The 24,598-nt window shown below is 35.1% G+C and overlaps 5 protein-coding genes and 1 long non-coding RNA gene across 14 annotated transcripts; 2 read left to right on the top strand and 4 right to left on the bottom strand.

The window, feature by feature from the left end:
* Nucleotides 1-680: 680 nt before the first annotated feature.
* LOC104791784 (uncharacterized) lies at nt 681-6,758 on the top strand. 2 transcript variants are annotated; one of them, XM_010517755.3, is made up of 18 exons: nt 681-1,132; nt 1,577-1,646; nt 1,913-2,518; nt 2,652-2,831; nt 2,941-3,054; nt 3,159-3,217; nt 3,523-3,589; nt 3,681-3,732; nt 3,821-3,913; nt 4,058-4,141; nt 4,253-4,659; nt 4,811-4,872; nt 4,982-5,051; nt 5,320-5,400; nt 5,483-5,584; nt 5,859-5,983; nt 6,111-6,228; nt 6,355-6,758. In XM_010517755.3, the coding sequence occupies exons 1-18, from the start codon at nt 1,056-1,058 to the stop codon at nt 6,472-6,474; spliced, it is 2,487 nt and encodes an 828-aa protein (XP_010516057.2). In that variant the 5' UTR covers nt 681-1,055; the 3' UTR covers nt 6,475-6,758. The 2 variants fall into 2 exon arrangements, 1 of the variants encoding a protein (XP_010516057.2); XR_015559277.1 differs by having other exon boundaries at nt 777-1,132; nt 3,821-3,918.
* A 128-nt stretch (nt 6,759-6,886) lies between these two features.
* LOC104712115 (phosphoribosylformylglycinamidine cyclo-ligase, chloroplastic) lies at nt 6,887-9,260 on the bottom strand. 6 transcript variants are annotated; one of them, XM_087453410.1, is made up of 11 exons: nt 9,090-9,216; nt 8,976-9,019; nt 8,735-8,880; nt 8,554-8,649; nt 8,355-8,449; nt 8,161-8,262; nt 8,019-8,078; nt 7,759-7,931; nt 7,571-7,673; nt 7,335-7,493; nt 6,887-7,238 (listed from the first exon to the last, which is right to left on the bottom strand). In XM_087453410.1, exons 4-11 carry the CDS (start codon nt 8,594-8,596, stop codon nt 7,065-7,067), a joined length of 909 nt encoding a protein of 302 aa, XP_087309536.1. In that variant the 5' UTR covers nt 8,597-8,649; nt 8,735-8,880; nt 8,976-9,019; nt 9,090-9,216; the 3' UTR covers nt 6,887-7,064. The 6 variants fall into 6 exon arrangements, with proteins under 6 accessions (XP_087309536.1, XP_087309538.1, XP_010516056.1 ...); XM_087453412.1 differs by having other exon boundaries at nt 8,554-8,637; XM_010517754.3 differs by having other exon boundaries at nt 8,554-8,880; nt 9,090-9,260.
* A 540-nt stretch (nt 9,261-9,800) lies between these two features.
* On the bottom strand, nt 9,801-10,113 carry LOC147942840 (uncharacterized). The gene is made up of 2 exons (XR_015559276.1): nt 10,030-10,113; nt 9,801-9,943 (listed from the first exon to the last, which is right to left on the bottom strand). It is a non-coding gene; the product is annotated as an uncharacterized LOC147942840 (long non-coding RNA).
* Nucleotides 10,114-13,857: 3,744 nt separating this feature from the next.
* On the bottom strand, nt 13,858-16,641 carry LOC104791781 (protein TONNEAU 1b). Of its 2 annotated transcripts, none has more exons than XM_010517752.3 (7): nt 16,057-16,641; nt 15,628-15,760; nt 15,269-15,357; nt 15,029-15,151; nt 14,503-14,615; nt 14,243-14,413; nt 13,858-14,121 (listed from the first exon to the last, which is right to left on the bottom strand). In XM_010517752.3, the coding sequence occupies exons 1-7, from the start codon at nt 16,141-16,143 to the stop codon at nt 14,079-14,081; spliced, it is 759 nt and encodes a 252-aa protein (XP_010516054.1). In that variant the 5' UTR covers nt 16,144-16,641; the 3' UTR covers nt 13,858-14,078. The 2 variants fall into 2 exon arrangements, with proteins under 2 accessions (XP_010516054.1, XP_010516053.1); XM_010517751.3 differs by having other exon boundaries at nt 14,503-14,627; nt 16,057-16,411.
* An 85-nt stretch (nt 16,642-16,726) lies between these two features.
* Nucleotides 16,727-19,353, bottom strand: LOC104791779 (protein TONNEAU 1a-like). Its single transcript, XM_087453422.1, has 8 exons — nt 19,050-19,353; nt 18,626-18,758; nt 18,283-18,371; nt 18,044-18,166; nt 17,451-17,575; nt 17,307-17,332; nt 17,055-17,211; nt 16,727-16,954 (listed from the first exon to the last, which is right to left on the bottom strand). Exons 1-8 carry the CDS (start codon nt 19,134-19,136, stop codon nt 16,915-16,917), a joined length of 780 nt encoding a protein of 259 aa, XP_087309548.1. The 5' UTR covers nt 19,137-19,353; the 3' UTR covers nt 16,727-16,914.
* A 1,136-nt stretch (nt 19,354-20,489) lies between these two features.
* On the top strand, nt 20,490-21,899 carry LOC104791778 (protein NAR1-like). Of its 2 annotated transcripts, XM_087453421.1 has the most exons (5): nt 20,490-20,851; nt 21,050-21,142; nt 21,227-21,380; nt 21,452-21,550; nt 21,631-21,899. In XM_087453421.1, exons 2-5 carry the CDS (start codon nt 21,087-21,089, stop codon nt 21,724-21,726), a joined length of 405 nt encoding a protein of 134 aa, XP_087309547.1. In that variant the 5' UTR covers nt 20,490-20,851; nt 21,050-21,086; the 3' UTR covers nt 21,727-21,899. The 2 variants fall into 2 exon arrangements, with proteins under 2 accessions (XP_087309547.1, XP_087309546.1); XM_087453420.1 differs by having other exon boundaries at nt 20,490-21,142.
* The last annotated feature ends 2,699 nt before the right edge of the window (nt 21,900-24,598 follow it).

The raw sequence follows: 24,598 nt of genomic DNA, 5'->3' as shown, positions 1-24,598 counted from the left end.
TCCTCAATAGAAGAAGTATAGTAGTTGTTACCAAACCATAAATATGTTTTAGGAGTTCTAGAATAGAGAGAGTGCTTGAAGTTGAAAACCATGGTCTCGTTTCCAAATGATCATTGCATCTACAATGTTAATTGATAACTTTTTTTACTTTCCAAGTTTCTCCACACATTTTTTAGTTTTATCTATTCATATATTGTAAATCTTATTAGTCATTGGTCCTAAAAAGAAAAATCCAAAATAATGGATTTTTCATGTTTTTAATTTTGTTATATACTATAAATTATTGATATAATAGTATGAGTTTAAATTGTTTTTGCAAACACATTTGTTTCAAATTAGATCAAACTATATATTCAATAACAAACAACTACCGACATTCATAATTGTAAACACTCGAACAATGGTAACCGCATTCGTTGCATTCGAGTCAATCAGATCTTTAGGACTGGGAGAGACCAAGGGAGTTGAAAGTTACGATACATGTACGTATAGGAGGAGGATGTCCTTAATAACCACCTCAAAGTAAGTGATATGAAGTTATGAACTTCAAAACTGCATCATATATTCTCTTAATCAATCATACTATAATTTCTGTTTTAGTTTACTACTGTATCAAATTTTGTCATTAAATGTATTGTTTTCTTACATATTGGAACTTGGAAGACAACTGTGAAATTCACATTCTACATCAAAAAAAAAAAAAGGAAAGTAGTTAAAAAATAAGAGTAAAAAAAAAAAAAACTTTTTAAAAATGGGAGAAAGACCCTTTTGAACGCAGTCAAAAAGACTCAATCTCACATGGGTAAATAAAACCTTGGTAGACAATCTCGCCCTTTCCATGTGATTTCTCCACTTCCTCCTCTCTCTTCTCTCTTCTTCTCTCTCTCTTTCTCTCTATACTGCAACTTCCCTCAACTTCAGTCGCGTAACGACGAGATGACCAATTAGCCTGGAGATTGGATCTTTCTTCTTCTTCATCTTCATCTTCACCACGAGGTTTTCTCTACTCTTCTTCACCGGCTTGAATTAGATCTCTTCTTTCCGCGCTATAACTAATGAGGAGCGCTGCCGCCGCCGTAGCTGCTGCTGCTTCAAAGCCTCTTAATCCTCTCGTCGCCTTCGAGCACAAGAGGTTTCGCCTTCTTCTTCTTCCTTTTTTTTTTTTTTTATAACTTTCTTCTCTACATTTCTGCTACTTCGTCGTCGTTTGAACTTAGCGCCTCTCTCTCTGTTTAGCTGAGCGAAAATGTTGTATCTCCCGATTGCGATAGTTTAATCTGCCTTCTTTTGTTTGCGTGATTTTGCATTTTTTCTCTAAACAATTTTTATCTTGATCTTGATTTGATAGTGCTAGTGATTTGAATGCTCTCTCAGTGAAGGTGGGTCTGTTAGATATCCCAATTCGAATTGCTTTGATTAAGTTTTCTTGAAAACGAAACTTATTTAGGAATGCAATTTTGTATCAACGTGTATTAAAAAAAACCTAGGATATTTTAGAGATTTCGTCTGAGCTGTGTAGATTGGATTTATTATTATCATTGGGAATTCATAAGGCCAGTTTTTTTTTTATTAACAGGGATGCGTATGGATTTCCTGTGAGACCTCAACATGTCCAGAGATACAGAGAATATGCTGATATTTACAAGGTTTCTGACTCCGTAATTTATTGAAACAGCTTCGTTTTCCTTTCATTTAGTTATGAGAATGCTGTTTCCATTTAGTCCTGTGTCAAAGATATTATAACTGGATTAACATAGAACTACACGAATCAATGTGCATGTAGAAGCAGATACCAAATTGCTTGTAATAAATTTCTTTTTGGTTCTTGGAATGGTAGAAGCAGATACTATCATTATTTACTAACTATTGTAAGCCCCCTAAGCCTGTGATGTCACTCTTTCCTTACAATCAGGAAGAAGAAGAAGAAAGGTCGGACAGGTGGAGTAGTTTCTTGGAAGATCATGTTGAATTGACTGAGTTACCTGAAAATGGATCATCTGAAAATAGCCATGCACCGTCTAGTGAAAGTCACAAGAAGGAAAAAGAAAAGGAATTAAACAAGGGACCTGGTGAAGATCTGCATACTGACAAGTTAGTGTCTGATGTAACTCCTGAAAGTGCTACTGAAGAGGAAGGACACCCTGATGCAGAGAAGAATGTTCACAGAGTGCAATTATGGACTGAGGTCAGACCATCTTTACGATCAATTGAAGAATTGATGAGCAGCCGCGTCAAGAAGAAGGGGGATTTATCAAAAAGCGAGCAAGAGGCGCCAAAAGTGAAATCGTTACTCTCATTCGATGATTGCAAATCATTCAAGGGAGCGTCTGAGAATGATTCTGAAGACGAGTTCTATGATGTTGAGAGGTCGGATGTTCAGGATGGTTCTTCTTCAGATGGTACAAGTGTCTCTGGCATTCCTGTTGCTGCTGATGCAAGTCCAATGTCTACATGTCCTTGGAAGGAAGAACTTGAAGTGCTGATTCGCGGTGGTGTACCTATGGCTCTGAGGGGGGAGGTAATAAATCTTGTCGTGTTAACATTGCTGCCTTCTGTTCCTATCTGATATCAGGCTCTAGCTCTCCATCTGTAGTTCGTTAGTCTTTGATCTTCTTCCGTTTTAATCGTCTCATTTAATAACAACATTTCAGTTATGGCAAGCATTTGTGGGTGTGAGGAAACGACGCTGCAAGGATTATTACCAAAACCTTCTTGCTGAAGATAGTTCTGGAAACACCATAGAGCAAGAGGACATGCAGCATGTTGATGACAAAGGTTCAAGTAGAGACTCTCTTGCTGTTGTGGAAAAATGGAAAGGACAGATAGAAAAGGTAGTACTCAAAAATTCATTCAGCATTGACCCTCTCTATCTAGTGGTGCAGCGTTGGCTTATGCTGAAGTTGATCGGGATTCTTATGCTGTTACTTGTTTCGAGTACAGGACTTGCCTCGGACATTTCCAGGTCATCCTGCCCTAGATGATGATGGTAGGAATGCCCTACGGCGTTTGCTTACTGCGTATGCTAGGCATAATCCTTCTGTTGGTTACTGTCAGGTATTGGTTCTTAATCAATATCATGACTCTTTATTTTAGTACCGAGACATAGTAAATTAACAGTAATATCAAGTTAATATCTTGTGTCATCATGCGTTCTGCAGGCTATGAATTTCTTTGCTGCGCTTTTATTGCTTCTCATGCCGGAAGAGAATGCCTTCTGGTATGTTCACAAATTTGATGAATTTATAATCTCTAGGTCCTAATTTTGTTTCCTGTTGAAAAAAAACTCCTTGGCTCTTGTATTTGTATAATTTTTATTTTTTTCTTCACCAATGTTGTTTCATTAATCTACTAATTTCATTTCTAATCTTATTAACACGAACTCCTTATTCTTTGTCTAGTTGTTGTAACTTTCACTTTCATTTTCTTCTGGTTGAATTAACTGTTACTAGGCATCCTTATATCTTCTCTTTTAGTTTTTTCCTAAACTGTTGCCCCTTCTAATTAAATACTTATGATCTACAGGGCACTGACAGGAATCATTGATGACTACTTCGATGGTTATTATTCAGAAGAAATGATAGAGTCTCAGGTGATAATATTAGTTGCCTGTTTATACATTTGCACAAATTTTGGGCCAGACTGGTGATAGCATCATGACAACATGTACCCTCATATTCCAGGTTGATCAACTAGTTCTGGAGGAGTTGGTTCGAGAAAGATTTCCTAAATTGGGTGAGTTCCTTCACAGATTTTCTTGCTTCATCTTACAGAATGTTCACAGGTCGTAGTACTAAGCTCTGCAATTTTTTTATGTCTACAGTTCATCATCTGGATTATCTTGGAGTGCAAGTGGCTTGGGTTACAGGGCCGTGGTTTCTTTCCATCTTCATGAATATGCTTCCATGGGAAAGTGGTCAGGTTTTAAACATTGGAATTAAATCTATCTTGTTTGTTTGTAATTTATGATGGAAATCTGTTAAAATTTGAACATCGTTCTCTTTGAAATTTGCGACTTAGAACCCATTGTCTTTCTAAATCTTCGTCTTCCTGATCGCAGTTCTTAGAGTGTGGGATGTGCTTCTCTTTGAAGGAACTCGTGTTATGCTTTTCAGAACAGCACTCGCATTGATGGAACTATATGGTACTTGATAGAAACTGGTGGTCTTTCAGTTTAAGTGATATGTTTTGTGGACCTTCTAAACGGATCTGCGTCATCATAGACTGCTCTAACTTATGCTTTAATTCACCTCAGGTCCTGCATTAGTTACAACGAAGGACGCTGGAGACGCTGTTACTTTGCTACAATCACTGACTGGATCAACATTTGATAGTAGCCAGCTCGTTTTAACTGCTTGCATGGGTTACCAAAATGTCCATGAAATTAGATTGCAGGAATTACGAAGCAAGCATAGGCCAGCTGTGATAGCTTCACTTGAGGAAAGATCGAAGGGACTTCAAGCATGGAGGGATTCTAAGGGTCTTGCCTCCAAATTATACAATTTCAAGCAAGACCCAAAATCTGTGTTGGTAGATAGCAAACCCTCATTGGCAAATGGGAGTTTGTCTCGATCTGAATCAGGATCAAGTAATGCAGATGAACAGTTAGTTAGCCTGACTGGGGATGGGGAGGTAGATTCTGTTCAAGATCTTCAAGCGCAGGTAATTTTTTGTCCTTCCTATTGGATTGTAGATGCTTCCCTGAGTACACTTGAATGCCAGATAATTATATCTGGTGAAAAGATCACTTGTTCACTTGAATACCTACAGTCATGAAACCCCCTTCTAAGAAGTTGACTGACAACTTTTTCAGGTTCTGTGGTTGAAGGCTGATCTCTGCAAGTTGCTTGAGGACAAACGATCAGCTCTACTTAGGTTAGGTTCTTTTCTCAATAATAATTGGACACAAAACGGTAGAAATTTTATCTCTCTCCTTATTCTTCCTCAATATGTAACGTCTCCCAATCTTCCTATTTTTTGGTAGAGCTGAAGAGTTGGAGATAGCACTCATGGAGATAGTTAAGGAAGACAACCGGCGTCAACTGAGTGCCAAGGTATTCTCATAAAGCTTACCACTTGACAATTAATTTTCCAGTTAAGCTATAAGCTCGCATTATGTTACTTGTCTCCATGGTCTGAATACAAAGACTACCTTCGCCTTCACTTGTACCATCATTGCTTTCCCTTCTCTCATTTCTTCTCCTGCTGGTTCCTCATCTCTCATCTCTGTGCTGATACAGTTTTGAAGGCTTATTGGTGCTTAGTTAGTTTTAAGATAGTCTTGAGATGTGAAATGCTGCTTGTCATGAATGTGAACTTCAGGTCGAACAGTTAGAGCAAGAGATGGCCGAAGTTCAGAGACTCCTCTCTGATAAGCAGGAACAAGAAGGTGCAATGCTACAGGTTCGCATTTGTGCATGATCAATCTGTTTTTCCTTTCGTTTATGGCTGGTACAAATTCTGAGACTAACTGATACTTATGAAGGTCTTGATGCGGGTGGAGCAAGAACAGAAGGTGACAGAAGATGCACGAAGATTTGCGGAGCAGGATGCAGAAGCACAGAGATATGCTGCTCAAGTCTTGCAGGTAAAAAAGTTTGCATTGACTCCTACTAACATAAATGTGGCTAGGCTTAGTTTTAAAGAGCTTCAACTATCTCCGGTCAAAGGTCGTTGCTCGCCTTCCATGGAGTAGAGTTACACATTAGTTTAGGAAAAATAATCTCTGTATATCCTGTATTACCTCTTGTCTGTATGTTTTCAGAGCTGCATGTTTCAAATGCTACTTTATTTTCTCTTACTTTTTTGTATCCTCCTGTTAATCTTAGATCTTTTCTGTAACGAAAATGATACTGGTCTAGGAAAAATATGAGGAAGCTATTGCTGCACTTGCTGAAATGGAGAAGAGGGCAGTGATGGCAGAGTCCATGCTCGAGGCGACTTTGCAGTATCAATCTGGCCAACTCAAAGCACAACCTTCACCACGGTGTGTCCTTTTACCTGAGACAACTCAAACACACAAATTGTGTACATAACTATAACACGACGCGTATTGACTAATGACTTACTCGTGTGTATACTGAATCGGGTATACCATATGTTAACCGATACAGGCAAGGGAACCAAGATTCGTCTGTCAAAAATATCAATGATCATTCACCTGAACCTCCTCCAAGCAGGATCAGTTTGCTAGCACGTCCATTTGGGCTAGGGTGGCGCGACAAGAACAAGGTAAGTTTTCTTCTTACACAGAACATATCTAGAGACGGCGTCAGCCAAGAAACACCTAGAAAGTAAAACCAAATAGTCTCTCCCTCTTTATGCATGATCATAAATGAACTGACCCGCAATTTGCAGAACACAACACCTGAAAAAACTCCGGAGCATGTTAATGACGAGAAGCCATCATCAACAGAGGGAAAAGAGACCAATACTGAACCAACAGAGCCTAAGGTCGAAAACATTTCTTTGGTATAATCAACCTTGAAGCTCTCTTTTCCACTTACATCGTCAAACGTTAGTAGCTAAATCATCCTCCGTGTAGTCGGAAATAGCTTCTCAGTTCTCAGTCACCCTTTTTTAACATTTCCGGATTGGAGTTTTGGACATTAAGTTTTAAATATATTCATTTGTTGTTTGTGGTATGCTATAATTATATTCATTTTAAGATGGGATACATACAAGATATGAATGGTGTATAGTTCATTAATCTGTTTGTTATCTTGGATACCCCAGTTATAATATATGAATTTTATGAAGAATTCTTCCTACAGCTTTTTTTTTCTGCGACAATTAAACTTATCTCAGTCTCATACCAGTCAGGTAACCACTTGTTCTATATAAAATTTTAACGATAATTTCCTTCAACATATGAAGTGCAGCCATGAGCTTTAAAACTCATACCAATTGCATTGGTTATGTTATTATAAAATTAGAACGACGTTTCCAAAAATGCCTCATCTCATGGTTTGTAACCTCATAAAACCGTACACAATTACTCCATTCTTAAAGAACTGTGGGAAACAAAAACTTCAAGAACACAGAAAAAAAAGAGTACACGCAGCATTCTACTGATAGGTTACGCCTTCACCGTTTATAACCTCTCCTACGCGATAGGCGACATAGTCCCCATTCTTGGCTTCTTGTAGTATTCGCGAAGCTGCCTCTGGACTAACCACCAAAACCATCCCTATTCCCAGATTAAACGTTCGTCTCATCTCACTGTCTTCTATCCTCCCAGACTAAATAACAAACCAGAAAACAAATCAAACATTCTGATGTATAAACATAATCTTTCTGTTCTGAGGTATTTATGATTCTCTCTTCGTTGTTGTTACCTGTTGGATCCATTTGAACAAAGGTGGAAGTTCCCAAGCATCGGTGTGAATAACAGCACCTAAACCATCAGGGAAGACTCGGGGAATGTTATCTGTGAAACCTCCACCTGTTATATGAGCTATCCCCTTCACTCCTCCTCTACTGATTATGTCAAGTACCTGTGAATAGCAGAGAGAGGGAGTTACAGAATTGTTACAAATGTCATGATGAAATTTCTGTAGACAAGAAAACCAACCTGTTTTACATAAATGACAGTAGGTGCCATTAGAGCTTCACCAAGGGTAGTTGATCCACCTGGAAGCGCATCATTCAGCGAAAGATTGCTTCGAGCCAACACCCTGAAACGATTGGGATGCCAATGGAATGTGGTTAAGAGGCGTGAAGCCATAAGACTATAAAACGTCCAGTATCGCTAACTTTTACCTTCTTACTAAAGAGAAACCATTGGAATGAACGCCACTAGACGGGAGGCCAATAAGAACATCTCCAGCAACAATGTTTTTTCCGTTGATAACAGACGTTTTCTTTACTCTGCCTACAGCAAACCCACTGAGATCGTACTCGCCCTCTGCATAAAAGTCAGGCATCTCTGCAGTCTAAACACAACCAAAACAAAAAAATCATGACAATATGAGTAAACTACATTGTCAGAACCTGCAATAGAGTTCAACTGTAACACATACCTCTCCCCCTAAGAGAGCACATTCTGATTGCCGACAACCTTCAACAATCCCTTTAATGACCTGGAAACAAATAATCATACATCAATACCAAGTCCTAAAGCAAGCTCAAAGTCAAGATTAAAAGAGATGAAACAAATGGTACCTTTTCTGCAAGGTCTACATCAAGACGACTAGTAGCAAAGTAATCTAGGAAAAACATAGGCTTTGCACCAGAAGTAATAATATCATTCACACTCATAGCAACCTATAACAACAACAACAAAAAAAAGCAAAACCATTAAGTCTTGTTTGGGGGCTTAGCATAACACACACACACACAAAATACAATATCTTTACCAAGTCGATTCCAATGGTGTCATGAATTCCAGTTTCAAATGCCAATTTCAATTTAGTCCCTACACCATCCGTACCAGCTACGAGAAACTCATCACCTGCTCAAACAAAGCCACACACACACACACACTTTATTCATCAGAAGACAAAAAAATTCAACATTCAGGTGAAAAGTTTGCAGTTTTAATAAATATATATATACCAAATGGGAAGAGACCACCAAATCCTCCTATCCCAGGAGCCATCTTTGCGATTCGTTTAACAAGCTCAGCCCCAGCATCGATATCTACACCAGAATCTTTGTAAGTGAGACTATCAGGCTCATCATCTTTCTTCGACATGGATTCATCATCTTTCTTCGACATGGATAAAACACGAGATACCTTAGTCCTTGCTCTCGTCGTCTGAGTGAAGCTGACGGAGAGAGGGTTCGGTGATGACACAGAGGAGAAACGGTAACGATTGAGAGTGTTGTGAAGAGACGAAAAGCAGGAAGAAGAAGAAGAATGCAAAATCCGAGCTTCCATGACTTCAACAGTAGCAAATACAATAAGAGAGAGGTAGAGAGCAGTAAATTAACAAAAAGGCTAAAACTTTCAAGCGAATAAAGATTTAAGAGCATACAGAGAGAGGCAATGGCGAGTATGTTCCGCAGGTAGCTTAAGAGACTGAACAAAGTGAAACTAAGAAACTGATAAAAGAGAGAATTGAAAGAAAAAAAGCTAGTTTGTGACTTACCGGAGAGAGAGACTGAGAATTGAGGCGACGCCGGAGACTAGTTTTGAGTCCGAGCGAGAGAGTGACTTAAGAAGAGGAGAGCAGAAAACAAATAAGGATATGCTTTAAAACCCTAACACCCCTGTTCCTTGTTTTTTTTTCCTAACAAAATCAAAAAGATAATTAAAAGTTAATGAAAAGGTTTTATCATTTTAAAATTAAACAAGATTTTAACCCGTGATTTTTAACTAATTTGTTTTTAAAAAATTTAGTTATATATATATATAAATATATATTTTAGTGTTTAAGTTTATATAATTATATTTTGATTGTTGATTTTAAGATTTGACCGTAGTATACCGCGAGATAATTTTTTTTTACATAATCGTAATTTAATCAATTTAATATGATATAGATATAATTTTTTAATATTAATAAAACAAACAAATGAAATGATGAATTACCCGTATTGTAACGACAAATTAGTGATATATTAAATTTATATTTACTAGTTGACCAAAATCTATCTCGCTATTTGACCCGTCCATAATAATTTATTATCGATCTAGAATTGAGTATCTTTTAAAATTGTCAACATATAAATCATCATAGTTTTGCATTCTAGGATTTAGCCCGTGTTATACCATGAGACAATTTTTGTTCTTTAAACCTATGAAGTATGTGGAATAATGATTAGAAAAACATAAAAATACAATAAATGAGGATGTTATATCAAAGTATAATGTAAATCAATAATCACGAATTTGACAATCCATAAAACATACATATTAAAAATAATAGACCAAATGATTGTAACTTGGATGGTAAAAAATTTCCAAATTGTACTCCTTTTTAATATCTTGGGAATGTGTCACCTACATTTTAAAAATGCAGCATGTTTTAAATACAATATGGACTGCGTTTTTTTAATCATAATTAAAATTTAAAATAGGCAACGAACCAAAATAAAATAGATGTAAATTTCCAGAGTCATTCCTAGATCATTTTTTTAGTCGTCTTGATTATGAGACACCTCATTGAAACCTACATTAGTTGTTTGTTTTTAAGTTTTTCTAATCAGTATTTTTAACTTTTCTTAAAAGTACCCTAGAAATAGGCAACATATCATGATAATAAAAAATTACTCGCCGGTTAAATTTTGACAGAATCACGGATCCTAAGTCCTAACAACCTAATATAAAAAAAATAATATTAGAGAGGACAAAATATGAAACCAAAAAAAAAAATAGTAACAAGAAAAATAAAGAAAACATAATAAGTAGCATATAAATCACCTTTTCATTGTCGTTTAACGTTGTCGTATAAAAACTGGTTTGCTGATGAGAAGTATTTATAATGGTTTAAGAAAACGAAGATTTTTTCTATGAGTAGTTTCCGAAAATCTTGGTTAGAAAATTAAAAATATCTTTAAAATATCATCATTTTGCATATGTTTTGTATGATTTGGAAAATTATTATGAAATATGCTAACAGTTATGAATGTAATTGCTGTAATTAACTACATACCTTTATTATCAAGAATTTTCAATTGCTTGTTAATTTAGTAATCTATCTTACCATTTTAAAATTCTATACCTGATATCTTATTATATAAAGTTGGGTTTTGAAAGTTAGACATTAACAAGATTTTGACATGTGTCAAATTATTAATTTGAGATTTTGACATGTGTAAATATTTAATAGGAAGAATTTGATTAAAACAAAAAGAAAGTATTTTGTTTTAAAAAATATTAATAAAGTAAAAATATAATTATAAAAAATTTCAGAATTTAGAAAAAATAACAAAGTTTTTTAAAATAATTATAAAGAGATTATATATATATATATATATATATATCTATTTATATATATATATATATATATTTAATAAAATTCGAAATTATAATATTATTTACTTATTTTTAATTTTAAGTGATTAATTATTAAAAAAAATAGAAAAAGGATTAAGGAAAATATACTTTTAATTATTAATTCTAAATTTTGTACTCACTTCTATATAATCAAAGAACGTCTCATATTTAAATAATTTATTCAAAAACATTGCTTTCAACTTTGTTTAATTGGGAATATATTTTAATGGGAAGGTAATTTTTTTTTATTTTCTTAAGCCAAAATTTTCTACCACTTTCTCCTTTTTCAGTTGGGAACAGGTAAGATTAATATGTTGACCAAAAAAAAGATTAATACATGAGTCTTCTTTTTCTAATACTGTATTTTAAAATTTATTATAGTATTTTTAGATTGTTTTAATTTATATTTTAATTTTTGAATAATTTGGGATTCATATATTAACATGCTTATAATTTTCTATTGTTTCTTTAATTATACCAAATTAATTTTCTTTCAATTTCTCAACCTTGATTGGTTGGTCATAAACCTTTCTTTTTTTTTGCAAACATAATTGTTACCATTATTCATTATATCTCAAAGGGAGATAACGAATAGAAGCTCATCAACCTAATGAATTGATAAAATAGGGTAATCAAACACAAGCGTACAACAAACATATATAGATAGATTGGAAAAAAATAAATCGTTGTTGATAGATCCATAGGAGCTCAAAGACTCTGACATCCTAGTTTGCGGAAATGTTTAAAAGAATTGATTTAGCCATATACGTCACCAAAATCCAATATGCACTTATTTTTTCAGTCAAGGGTCTTGAGAGAACTTCATGATGGTGACCTTTCTAGAAGTGATTGTCGAAATTGTGCGAGTGAAGACAAAACACAAGAAAATATCATTTGTTGATTTGTAAGGTCGGTAATCAAGTTTTTAAAGACTTCCAGACGTAACAAACCGGCAATCGAATATGGGTTGGTCCACAAGCCGAGAATAGATATAGGGCCCACTTGGGAAGGTGGGCCCATGGACTGAGAGTAGACATGGGCGCACTAAAAAATGTGGCGGTTGAAGCGTTACAGAGACAGAGGCTACATCATGGTGAGTCAAAGACACTTCCACGAATAAATTGAGAAATTTAGCATTAGTTACTATCAAAAGATTTTGTGACGATTGAAAAAGGTTTTGACGTTCATTGGTCATCGGAGCAAGCTATTTTGAGATAGCAAAAAGACGTGATTATTTTCTCTCCACACAGGATGAGGGCAGAGCCGAGGTTTTCTCTTTGGTGGAGAAAGTTGGACATAAGGTTATCTACCCAACAGAAGAAGATGGAGGAGGTTGGACGCAAGGTTATCTCTCCAAGGGAGGAAGACGGAGCCAAGGTTCTCTCCATGATACAAGGTTATCTCTCCAAGGGAGGAAGACGGAGCCAAGGTTTTCTTTATGATGGAGGAAGTTGGACGCAAGGTTCTCTCCACAAGGGATGAGGGCGGAGCCGAGGTTTTTTCCATGGCGGTCATACATTATTGTGATGATACATCATTGATTAGTATATTATGTTATCCATAAACACATTAAGCTAACTATTTTACTTTTACTTTGGCATAGTTACTATCACGAATACATTGGGAAATTTAACATTAGTTACTATCAAAAGATTTTTATGTGAAGTTAGAAAATTGTTTCTACTTTCAATGGTTATCGGAACAAGCCATTTTGAGATAGCAAAAAGACGTGAACATATTTTCTCCACATAGGAGGAGGGCAGAGCCAAGGTTCTCCCTATGGTAGAGAAGGTTAGACACAATGTTATCTCCGCAAGAGAGGAAGGTGGAGGAGATTGGACGCAAGGTTATCTCTCCAAGGGATAAAGATGAAGCCAAAGTTCTCTCTATGGTGGAGGAGGTTGGACGCAAGGTTCTCTCCATAAGGGATGAAGGCGGAGCCGATGTTTTCTCCATGGTGGTCATACATTATTGTGATGATACATCATTGATTAGTATATTATGTAATATAATTTTTATTCAAATTGTTTTTTGAGCCAACAATTTTAGTAATTAAAAAACTATGCAGAAGTGAAAGTAATATACTTGGCTTAATGTGTTTATATAGACAGTTTCTAGATGGTGATAAAGAATACTCCCTCTGTCTCATAAAATTGATGTTTTGGGATATTTTTTTGTCTCACAAAGATTGATGTTTTGTAAACTTCAAGAAGTAATCATTGAAAATATTTAAAATTTTGAATTGTTATTGGTTTAAAATTAAATAATATCTCTTTAGTCAAAAAAAAAATATATTTAAACTCAGTAATCATTGTTTTCTTAAAATGTGTAAAAGCTTCTAAACATCAATCTATTAGAGATAGGGGGAGTATTTTTGTAACATACAAGAGTACATTTAGGTATAAAAAATATATTTTTAATAGTAACATACATAAAAGATTTGTAAATGGATATAAATCAGTATATTATAACAAAAATAAAATTTATATATAACATACAACAAATTTTAATAAATTTAATTTCATTTATAAAACTTTAAATCTGCACATCGGGTGGGTCCTCATCTATATATAGATTTAAAACTTGTAATTAAAAAGGAAAATAGAAATTAATTTTGTTCAGATATATTAGGAAAACATGTATTTTCATACACGATTTTTGCTTATTTCAAAATTTTCCTTTATTTTCTTTTTAAATGTCTTAATTACAATGGCATGGAATGTAAATATATCTTAACTCCAAGCCTTTTTTACCAAAACTGATGCAAAAATGTTAATATAGATTGTCAAAAAATAATTAAAATTTATCTTTATGAAATTGAAAGATATGAGATATGACACTAAAATTTGTATATTGTTTTTAAAGTTTTGTGTCCTAATTTGAACATTAGGACATGTTTTATTGAGGACAAAATAGCATTTGGTTGGAAATTATATCCATAAATCTTACTTTTTTTTCAAAAGCTTTGTCAAACCATTTCGTTTGCTCAGACAAAAACACGACAAACAAAAAGATAAAGAAACCAGTTGCAATTTGCAAACATTTAAAACCATACATAAAACAAAAAGACAACACACATACATTATATATATCAACGTATACTACTAATTCACAAGCTGAGTTTTAACGAAAGCCTTGATCAATCTTTCCCTTCTTCTTCACTTGTTCCATCCCCCACATTCCTGAACCACAACCCAAACACCAATGGGGATCAGAATATCACAACTTGCTTTTCAGTTCAATCTTGGATTTGATCCAACTTGTAAGGTATATAGGAATATAAGAAGATTCTTGGAAGCTTACCTCCAAGATGATGTTAGGTTCCGAGTTTTCCTGTCGAGCTGGAGACTTTCCAGTGCCGTCGAAGCTCTCATCACTTCTTCCGGCACATCTTCACTGTCGTTTCTCCAATTGTATTCGTCTTTTCTGTACCCTGAGGTAGCGGTTCCCGATGCTTGAGATGCAGAAACCGGCCTGCCCATTTTAATCAAGCATGCCACACCCATAAGCAACATGAAAGATTAAGCATCTTTGATATGGCAAAACGTTGAGTTTGGAGTTACCTTCGTTGAGGAGGTAAGCTATCAGAAGCAGATGATCTCCGAGGAGGATTTCTTGAGTCCAGGCTTGATGAGGACTCCGTTTCAGATTCTCTCCTTGAGTTACCACCCATGACCTGCGTCATGTTCTGAAGAGTGATTACTAATTAATATTAGAATGTTTTTACTGGAAACATAATCCTTGGATGTGACAAGAACTTTGATCTTGGAATTCACCAAACTTGTTATTCAAATCTCTGAAAATTTCTAATCTCGAGTAAGACACTTTATTTACTTGGTAAAAAACCGTGAGGTCGTGAGTACAAATAACAAGATTTTATCTAATTTGGTATTTGTAAAACTAGGATTGTAATCAACAGGTATTGGTCATCTTCACTTAGAGAATAGGAAACGAAAACACAAACGCCCAGAAATCACAGTACCATTGCTGGACTACTGTAATTTGTAAGAAGTATGGTTGTAAAACAGAGAAAAAAAAAAGCTGGAGGTATTCTTCAAACATCTTGAGAGTGAAAAACAGAAGAAATACCTCGAACTTCAAGAATCCTTCAAGAACATCTAAAAGAAGCGGTCCACTATCTCCATTTCTGTTGAGCTCAAAACCATTGCTGCTACTAAAGTCACGTACCTCAGACTTCCAAGAATCTTTTGCCTGTGCATAGGTTTTCAGGCAGAATGCAGATCACAACATCAGTTAAAAAGTTCATCTTTCAACCTACTTTTAAGTAAATACTAGAAAAAATCAAAGAAAATGAAATATATTGATTACCGAATTGCATTCTGGTTGATAAACTTTGAGGGTGTGATTAAGTTGCGCCCAGTCCAAATATTCACAAATCAATGCAGATAACAACCTGCCTGCATTTGAACATTCATAAAGTGATCAAGATGACCTACTTCAACAGCACAAAAACCTTAATGTTCACATTGCCTATACATAGAAGCAAGCTAAGCTTTGGTCTTAAGTCTTAACACAATTTCACCCGACAGGAAAAAGGAAACACATTTCTTATCAAGCCAATAGTATTAAGAAAGATATCCAAACTAAGAAAGATATCCAAACTAAGACTTGCCATTTAGAACCAAACCATTCAAAGAGAGATATAGGCAAAAAGTAGTGAAAGAAACCTGAAGGAGAAGCATGAAGCTGCCTTGCACGATCATTGCAGCTTCCCAACAAAGCTGGAGGTAGTCCTTCATTGTTCTCTATCACTCTATCCTCTTCTTCAATTGCCTCAAACACACTCGCACGGAGCTCAGCCTATAGAGACACAAAATTTTCACATAGACTCAATTTCAAAATATGATAAAAAAAAAAAAAAAAGATGGGTAATTCAGATCCATAAGTAAACTAAGATCATCGAGAATATGTAAAAGACATTAGATCCACTAAGCAAAGATCTCGAAGCACGCGCGAACCCTAAAAAATAAAAAGCTAATTTTTTCTCTGTACAAATAAATAATCTCTGGGAAAATTTGAAGTATTCCGAACAATGTATGGACAAAGGAAGTAGATGAATCGCGAAAAGAGAAAGAAAAAGAAATGAAATTTGGTACCCGGATCTTAGGGAGAACACCTTTCTTCTCAAGGGTTCGAGTGACCAAGGTTTTGAGATCCATCATCTCTCTTGTATAATCGTCCATTGTATCGTTTCCCACAGCCAAAATTTGATTCGAAGGTCAGATCAAAATTAACAACAGATCCCTGCTGGCGCAATCGGAGTTTAGGTCACCGGAGAATTTGAAAAATGCCGTTTTGAGAGAAGCGTCGGCGTTGCATCAGCCAGAGTGGCTTTCTTTCTCAGGTATACTTTAGTTTAAACGAAGATGAGAGAGAAGAAGAAAGATATTCAAAAATACAAAATTACGAACTCACTCACACAAAACCATTTTTTTTTTAACTTTTTATCTTAAAAGTTCACTTTAAAATTAGGGTAAATTAATCTACAAAATTATGTTTTGGATCCCTAATGAAGAAGATTGAGAACATTAACTTAAAATACTGTATGTGTCTTGAGCAGAGAATGAGATTAATGACATTGAAGTTTCTACACTCTCATCTCGATAGACTTGCTTTTTTCAAGAGAGAGAAGTAACCTGAGCAGCTCACTACAGACATAATTTTGGACTAATGAGAAACACAGATAAGAAGGAAGTGATTATGCAACCACATTGTGCTTTCTTTGTGAACTCTTTCTCTTCCCAAAAACAACTCCAGAAGAAAACATTACTACTAACTGTTTCATTCTTTTTTTAGGGACAACCAAAGTTCTTAAGGAGACAGATGTTCAGCGAAAACATAAAGAAGCTACTGAAAACGAAGTTGCAAATAACGAACATACATATATCACATACACACACCATTATCTAATCCAGCAGCTGATTTTCTTTTTTTTTTGTCCAAATACCCTAAAATCAATCCCTCCCTTCTTCATTTGTTCCATCCCTCACATTCCTACAACACAAGCACGCCCCATGGATCAGATTCACCCCACAACTTGTTTCTCATTTCAGTCTGGTATTTTCAATTCATGTTAAGAGTCTTGAAAGCTTACCTCCAAGACGATGTTAAGTTCCGAGTTTTCCTATCGAGCTGAAGATTTTCTAGCGCCGCCGAAGCTCTCATTACCTCTTCATGCGCATCTTGATTACCGTGTCTCCAATTGAATTCGTCTTTTCTGTACCCTGAAGTAGACAACCCGCCTCTTCTATCTGAAACATCATATTGAATTTATTTGTTATCAAAAATCATGAAACATACACATTTTTAACCAATACTTCAAGAAAATAGGGAAATGATGACTAACCTGATGTTTGCGATGAAGCAGCCGGCCTGCCATTATTTAAGATAAGTAAATTCGATCATGTCAGACTCCTAAGCAACATCGAATGGTAAAAAAAAAAAAAAAACCCTTGGTTTTGGCAAAGCATGGTGTTGGAGATAGGTGTACCTTCGTTGAGGAGGTAAGTTATCAGAAGCAGATGATCTGCGAGGAGGATTTCTAGACTCAAGGCTTGATGACGACTCTGTTTCTGACTCTCTCCTTGAGCTACCACCCGTGCCCTGCGTCATGCTCTGAAGAAAAAATCATTACAGAAAATGTTGATCACTAAACCTGACGAGAATATAGCAAAAGACTGGTAATAACTGTAAGAGGATGGAAACATTAATCCTTGGATGTAAAGAGAACTCGAAGCTTGCAATTTGCTAAACTCGTTTCTCAAATCTCTGAAGAATTCTGATCTCGACAATGACACTTTCTTTTCTTGGAAAAGTGTGAGGTAGCGAGTACAAAGTACTAAGATTTTATGTACGTTAAAGTTTATAAAGCTTCAGGCTAACCAACTAGTATTGGTCATCTACACTTATAGAACACGACCTGAAAACACTACAACCCAGAAATCACATACTACATACAGGTGGACAATTTGTTTGAAGTATGGTAGTAAAGCTTGTAAACCAAGAGAAGAAGTTATAGATAGTAAAATTCAGTTTGCCACTCGGCTGCAGACATATTCACAGGGGAAGAAAAGAAAGAAATACCTCGAACTTCAAGAATCCTTCAAGAACATCTAAAAGGAGCGGTCCACTATCTCCATTTCTGTTGAGCTCAAAACCATTGCTGCTACTAAAGTCGCGTAACTCAGACTTCCACGAATCTTTTGGCTTTGCATAGGTTTCAGGCAGAAGGCAAATCACCAGATAAATGAGAAAAATTCATCCACAATCTTCTTAACTAAATGAAATATATAAAAAATCAAAATAGGGATTATATTTATTACCAAATTGCTTTCTGGTTGATAAACTTTGAGCGTATGATTTAGTTGTGCCCAGTCCAAATATTCACAAATCAACGCAGATAGTAACCTGCCTGCATTTCAACATGTTAAAAGGTGATCAAAATGACCTACTTAACTGCAAAAAACCTCAACGTTCATAGTGTTTAGCCATAGGAGAAATCAAAGTTTCGTTTTTCAAGATACGATTTCACATTTTGAACAAGCCAATAGGTATTGAGTATTAACAAAGCATGACAGGCTTGTGAAACAAACAAAATTTTCCAAGACAAGATCCAAAGGATATAAGTGAAAAGAGAGATATAAGCAAATCTTGTGAAAAGAAAACCTGAAGGAGAAGCATGAAGCTGCCTTGCACGATCATTGCAGCTCCCCAACAAAGCTGGAGGAAGTCCTTCATTGTTCTCTATCACTCTATCCTCTTCTTCAATTGCCTCAAACACACTTGCACGGAGCTCAGCCTACACAAGCAACTTAAACTCTCAGCAGCAGAAGTATAGAAACAAAAAACAATTCTTTAATGCATTAACTGTACAACGTAATTGGGAATTTCACATGAAAGTATCAAGATTCCAGATGCATATGCAATTAACAAAAAAAATCGAACATTTCGATCTGAAAGCAAGGAACCCTAGAAAAAAAAGAGAGTAATGTACTCGTCTCTCCCCACAAATCTCAGCGAAATTTGAATGTTACTCGATAATGTATTGCACAGAACAGGAGAAAAACAAGAAAAGGAATGAAATTGGTACCCGGATCTTAGCGAGAACACCTTTCTTCTCAAGGGTTCGAGTGACTAAGGTCTTGAGATCCATCATCTCTCTTGTGTAATCGTCCATCGTTGCTAAACACACAAAATCGAATCAATAGAGGTAAGAAAATTAGGGTTTCTGATGTCAAAAATTGGATTTTCGCAAAATTTGGGGGTTTCGGCAAATCTGAAGATTTGGCCAGTCCCGTCCCGGAGACCAGAAAGAAAGAAAGAAAGACGTTGAAACCAAAAAAAAAAACAAAAAAACAAAAAAGTATAACTTCTTTTTTTTCAAATGGTCCCCCAAAAGATCGATAGTTTCCACTCTCATCCTACATTTACATTTTTGTAATTTTGCCCCCCCCCCCAATCATTGTGGGAAATTTTAATTTTTGTTTTTTTTTTTTGGAACTAAAATAGGATGCCAAAGTTCACATTTTAAGATCTACTTCAGAGTTGACAAAAACAAAAAAAAATCAAAGATGACAAATTGACAACGTAACACATTTGCATTAGTGCGAGATGACTATAAAAAAAGTGGAAAGTTTGGTCCAATATCGCCAAAGCATATGAAAAAGTGGAAAGTTTGGAACTGTTTTGTTCGGAATCGCGCCGGGTTATCGTAGAGGATTTGCTGCTACGTACTTTTCTAGCTAGGCTCCTAGTTTTTGAGCATGACTGTACTAATTAACCACCATCTATGATATAGAACCTTTTAGAAACCGGATTGATCAAGTAAGCATTTAATTAATGTCCACTCTCGCAAGTTGGGTCGTTGCAAATGTCAGAGAAGGCAATCACTCCATTCTTAGATTATGATTTATATTGGATGGAATGACCTAGCCTTGCTTGTCGTACGTTGAAGTTTGTATGTAAGTATGGTAACTTTAGTGTTAATCAAATTGACTATCTAATATAGAAAACAGAGATGCTAAAGTAGCTTATAGTTGATTAACCAAATAACAAATAAATAGTTACATATACGATCTAGAGTGAGAGTTTGATCTAAGGAATACGATAAAAAACGTAACTATATAAATAGATATCATAGAGATCGATATAATACAAAATTATTATAGAAGAATTCTATAAAGATACATTACGAAATACGAACACCTCTGTCGTACTCGTATGTTTTAAAAAACAATATGCATCAATGCATCATGCATGTATAATGTAGATGTACAAAGATGCGTATATGAAATGTGTATGTATGTCAGTATATGGATGTATTAAATTTATTCAGTTTGTTTCTTAATACAAAATTGCACCAAAATGTAAAATAGCACCATAATATTTGTTCTGGATATAAACCATAGCATCACATAATTTAATTATCTTTCTTTATTCACCTTATTTGGCTAATTCTATTCTGCTTTTCTCTTTTCCATTTTTATGTGTCTCGCATAGTCACAAGTCACATACTGTCCCTGTAGCTAAAGAAGGAAGAGTCGAGAACTGAACAAAAACACTAAGAGCATTCCCGATGGGATCTGTTTTCTTTTTTTAATAATAAAATATATAAAAAAAGTTTTATTCCTGATATTCCATAGATCTGTGTCTCTGCACTGATAATATTAGATACTTACAGACCCTTTACGTTGTCAAAATTCTATTGCTAGCGTTTGTTTGTTTTGTTTTTTCTTTATTTATACATTTGCTTCTCTCTTTCGAAACAAACGAAACGTCGAAGACAAAATCGATTTTCCAAAATTTGATTCACAACCCAATCGAATTCCAGACAACATTGATGTCTCCTCATGGTCTTCTTCTTCTCCGATGAGCATGGTTCTTCTCTGTTAGGTAAGAAGCTGATTTGGTTGACACAGTCAAAGTAATTGCTGAATAATTTTTGCTTCCTACAAGTCCGCATACATCTGGGTTTTGAGTGAATTTGTTTGTTTCAATAGGTTTTGAGTAGAATCTGTTTTGAGTGAATCTGTTTTGAGTAATCTGGGTTTTGAGGAGCTAATTTTGGGTATTAATCTTTTGATTTGTGAGGAAAAAAATTGAAACTTGGGATTGTAAAGCAGAAGTAATGAGCTCCAATGGCGGTGGCGACGTCTATAGCACCAAAAGCTTTTGGCTTGCAGGGTCAGTTCTACTCACTTACTGATTCTGAGTTGGTTTAGAGACTTTATAGAGTGTAATGGTTTTTCATATATGATGATGATACAGTGGCTGCATCACATCGGCTGAGACTGTTATGCCTGAGAAGCAAAGCTTAGACAAGTTTCTTTCTGCCCTTAGTAAAGGCAAGGACGTGATTGTGTCTATTTCCCCACAGTCCAGAGCTTCCCTTGTGGTTCACTATGAGATCTCTCCTCTTCAGGTTTTCAAGAAGCTAACTACGTTTTTGAAGTCTCTCTGAGTTAAAGCTGTGTTTGATACAAGCTGCAGCAGGGACTTGGTACAACCATGGCTTCTAATGAGTTTGTGAGCCGTTACAAGCAAGCTAATTCTGAAGATGGCGAAAATTCACAATCCTCTCTACCTGTCCTGGTAAGCAGCTTTACTCTTTTGATGTAATTGAATGTGTCTCTCTATGTGAGATTAATGTGCAAAAAATTATGTGTGTCAAGGTTGGAAAGGTTATGCTGAAAAGCAGCTTGGCTCTTTTGTTCTGCCGTATGTCTCTTCTGTTAAGAGTGATCTATCCGAACCTGAACTCAACCTGAGAAAGAAGCTAGTAGATGAGATGTTAGGATAATTTGGTTACTAATTATTCAAATCCTATGTTTCATGTTTGTTATTGTAAGCTAACTACGTTTATGAGGTGTTTTTATTACTCAAATCCTATTGCTTTCAATGTTACGTGACACATTCATAATAGTCAACAACAAGCTTCAACTAATAAGAGCCTTGTTCACCAATTGGAGAACCACTATGCGGATACCATTGGCTATGTTTTGCTATATGTATTTACGAGTTTGTTTGTCCATGTTTCTTTCTTTTGGGTGAAACGTAACAGGTGTTGTGTTTGTGTTCCAACCCGAAGGACAATGTCTCAGATTCAGAACAATAAAACGTAATTGGTTTGTACCTTCCTTTTTTGTGATTGGAAGACATGTGTGTGGTCGTTTTATGTTTTATTAGCAAGGGAACAAGAATCTCAGCTTTATGTTTTGTTATGCAGGTTTGTTTCTTTCTTTTTTTGTGAAACAAGACAACATGTGTGTGATCTTGTTGTTTATGTTATGTTATGCAGCAAAACTTTAACAAAATTTATATAAGACACCCATGTTTAAGGATGACTAATGGAAAGGAAAAAAATAAAAACAATGGATTGAATATCTAAATTTAGATTAATATTATTTTTAATCTTATTAAAAGTTAGAGACACTAAAGTGAGTATCACCAATGGGCATGCCCTAAAAGACTGACCAAGAGTTAAGAGCACATGTTTATTTCGAGAGGGCATTATCGTCACTTCAAGAGAAACAACTTGTGAGGGCTGAGCTCTTAATTAATGTTAGCTTCTTTGCCCTTTTCGGAAACGAGGAGGGGAAGCCACCACGTCACCCAAAACTGTTCTGATAATCCGATGACGCATCATACGTGCGTCAAACATGCATTAAACCGAAAACGTTAAAATAACAAATTCTTTTAAAAAGAAAAAAAGATTGAGAAGTGACAACAGCAACAACAACAACGAAATTTAAGAAGAAAAAAAAATAAGAAAAAAGAAACCAAGCAATCATCAAAGAATACGGTTGAATGCTCAATTATTAAATTTTATAACGTGCTTCATGCGTTTCCACTCGTTTCTCTATCTCCCTTTTCAATAGAACTGTTGTACCAACCAGCGAGCGTCATATTTATTAGTCTGAGCAACCCCTTCTCTCTCCCTCACATACTTTGTAAAACACTATTACAATCGATCATGTGTTTACCAGAGATGTTAATAGTTTCATTACCCTATATATAATTCTACAAAGACTGCAGACATCCTATTTCGTTTTTCAAAAGTCAGAAGCTTAGCTTTAGTATAAGAAGACTTCAACGAAAAATTTAGTCCAAATTCTGTGTCCGATCGAGTTTGTAAGCAATAAACCCCTATAAACTAGAATTGTGTTGTTTATCTGAAGAAATTATAAACACAAGTGCACAAGCACAAGGTTAACAAAGGGATTAACCCCATCAGTAGTAATATATTCTTGTTAAATTTTCAAAGCAGTTAAAAATCAACGGTTGGTTAACGATGACATAGCTGATACAATCATTAAAAGAAGTTAGAGCAGTCGAATCAAATCTAGGCTTTTGAGTATAAAACTTTGAAGTGTAGATGACTTCAAAATAAATTATAACAGTGGACTATATAAATGATTAATGTCATCACGTTATTGTGCACTGCAAGTAATTATGTAAGAAAAAAAAAAAAAAGAGGTTAGGTTTTTTTTACCTATTGGAAAACTACAAAGAATAGAGAGAAATATTTTAAGTCTTACCAAATAAGGAAAGGCCAGATTCCTTAAAATCTAAATTTTTTAGATAAACTGACGGCTGGGATTTGAGAACCAGACTTATCATCAAATCTATCATATTGTAAAAATTTGGAGTTTGATTAGTGAGAGTGGTTGAATAATATGACAATTGACGTAACGCCACTGTCGTCCTTCTGTCTCCATTAAGGTTTCTCTCTCTCTCTCTTATTACTCTACTGCTCTCAATATACATAAAGAAATAGTTGTTGGCATATTGGACCCATCATTGGTTTGGGCCCTAAACGTGTAAACATTAGACCCTCTCTCTCTTATTCTTTTATTCATTGACCATTACACATCTATCATTTTTTTTAGTTATTATTGTATAGTTTATGTTGTGGTCTAGATTATCTTCCTGTTCCTCCAATTATTTGGAGTTGAAGATCCATTCCACTACGGAACAGAGAAACAAAAAATATCGTGAAGAGGATAGTTAAAATATCTTACCGTCCATTTTAAAATTCGTTTTCCTGTATTATAACTTTCATAGGATTTAACAAAAAAAAAATTAATTTACAATATAAGTAGCAACTCGTTATCAAATTTAGTGTTTCTTAAGCCTTTCTAGATACAGTTATTGTTTATTAATTATTACTATAGTGTTAAAAAATATATCTCTAATAATTAAACCATTTTAGTAAAATTAGAATTGGAGATATTAAATTATATGTTCATACAAAGAAATACATAATGTTTCTAAATATGACATGTTGAAATAAAGTTATAATGATACGGTAGAGAAGCTCATACACGAAAAGAGATCCACAAACAGTTGGAGAAGATATAATAAGATGAAATGTAATCGAGTTCTCCTTCTTGTAGATCAACCATATAAGCTAAATCTTCAACTCTCACGAAATCTCAATCAAGATTTAGCTTCCCCCCCCCCCCCCCCCCCCCCCCCCAAGGACAACCCTTTTTCCATTTAAATGAAAGATTACGAAAACTTAGAGAGGCCGACAGACTAAAAAAAAAGATAAAGGATTGTCCTAATTCCGTTAAATGACGACGCACGGAGAAACAAAATTCACATGTGATTTCATTTCACACGTTGAAGATATCTAAG

Source organism: Camelina sativa, chromosome 6 (genome assembly GCF_030686135.1).
Source record: "Camelina sativa cultivar CO46 ecotype springtype chromosome 6, ASM3068613v1".
In the NCBI taxonomy this organism is placed as follows: Eukaryota; Viridiplantae; Streptophyta; class Magnoliopsida; order Brassicales; family Brassicaceae; genus Camelina; species Camelina sativa.
This window is presented reverse-complemented; position numbering and strand designations above follow the sequence as displayed.

Bases quoted from the DNA above. Each gene is read 5' to 3' on its own strand.
- LOC104791778 (XM_087453421.1), top strand. From the start codon at position 21,087: ATGAGCTCCAATGGCGGTGGCGACGTCTATAGCACCAAAAGCTTTTGG. The intron at 21,143-21,226 runs GTCAGTTCTACT...ATGATGATACAG, and splicing joins AAAAGCTTTTGGCTTGCAGG to TGGCTGCATCACATCGGCTG. The intron at 21,551-21,630 runs GTAAGCAGCTTT...ATGTGTGTCAAG, and splicing joins AATCCTCTCTACCTGTCCTG to GTTGGAAAGGTTATGCTGAA.
- LOC104791779 (XM_087453422.1), bottom strand. From the start codon at position 19,136: ATGGACGATTACACAAGAGAGATGATGGATCTCAAGACCTTAGTCACT. The intron at 17,212-17,306 runs GTTAGTCATCAT...ATGATGTTTCAG, and splicing joins TGCTTCATCGCAAACATCAG to ATAGAAGAGGCGGGTTGTCT. The intron at 16,955-17,054 runs GTAAGCTTTCAA...CTTGTGTTGTAG, and splicing joins AACTTAACATCGTCTTGGAG to GAATGTGAGGGATGGAACAA.
- LOC104791784 (XM_010517755.3), top strand. From the start codon at position 1,056: ATGAGGAGCGCTGCCGCCGCCGTAGCTGCTGCTGCTTCAAAGCCTCTT. The intron at 3,218-3,522 runs GTATGTTCACAA...TATGATCTACAG, and splicing joins CCGGAAGAGAATGCCTTCTG to GGCACTGACAGGAATCATTG. The intron at 5,984-6,110 runs GTGTGTCCTTTT...TAACCGATACAG, and splicing joins AAAGCACAACCTTCACCACG to GCAAGGGAACCAAGATTCGT.
- LOC104791781 (XM_010517751.3), bottom strand. From the start codon at position 16,143: ATGGACGATTATACAAGAGAGATGATGGATCTCAAAACCTTGGTCACT. The intron at 15,761-16,056 runs GTACCAAATTTC...GTGTCTCTATAG, and splicing joins GTGTTCTCCCTAAGATCCGG to GCTGAGCTCCGTGCGAGTGT. The intron at 15,358-15,627 runs GTTTCTTTCACT...GTTCAAATGCAG, and splicing joins GCTTCATGCTTCTCCTTCAG to GCAGGTTGTTATCTGCATTG.
- LOC104712115 (XM_010517754.3), bottom strand. From the start codon at position 8,878: ATGGAAGCTCGGATTTTGCATTCTTCTTCTTCTTCCTGCTTTTCGTCT. The intron at 7,932-8,018 runs GTATGTGTTACA...GGTTGTGTTTAG, and splicing joins GTGCTCTCTTAGGGGGAGAG to ACTGCAGAGATGCCTGACTT. The intron at 7,674-7,758 runs GTAAAAGTTAGC...CAATCGTTTCAG, and splicing joins GGTTTCTCTTTAGTAAGAAG to GGTGTTGGCTCGAAGCAATC.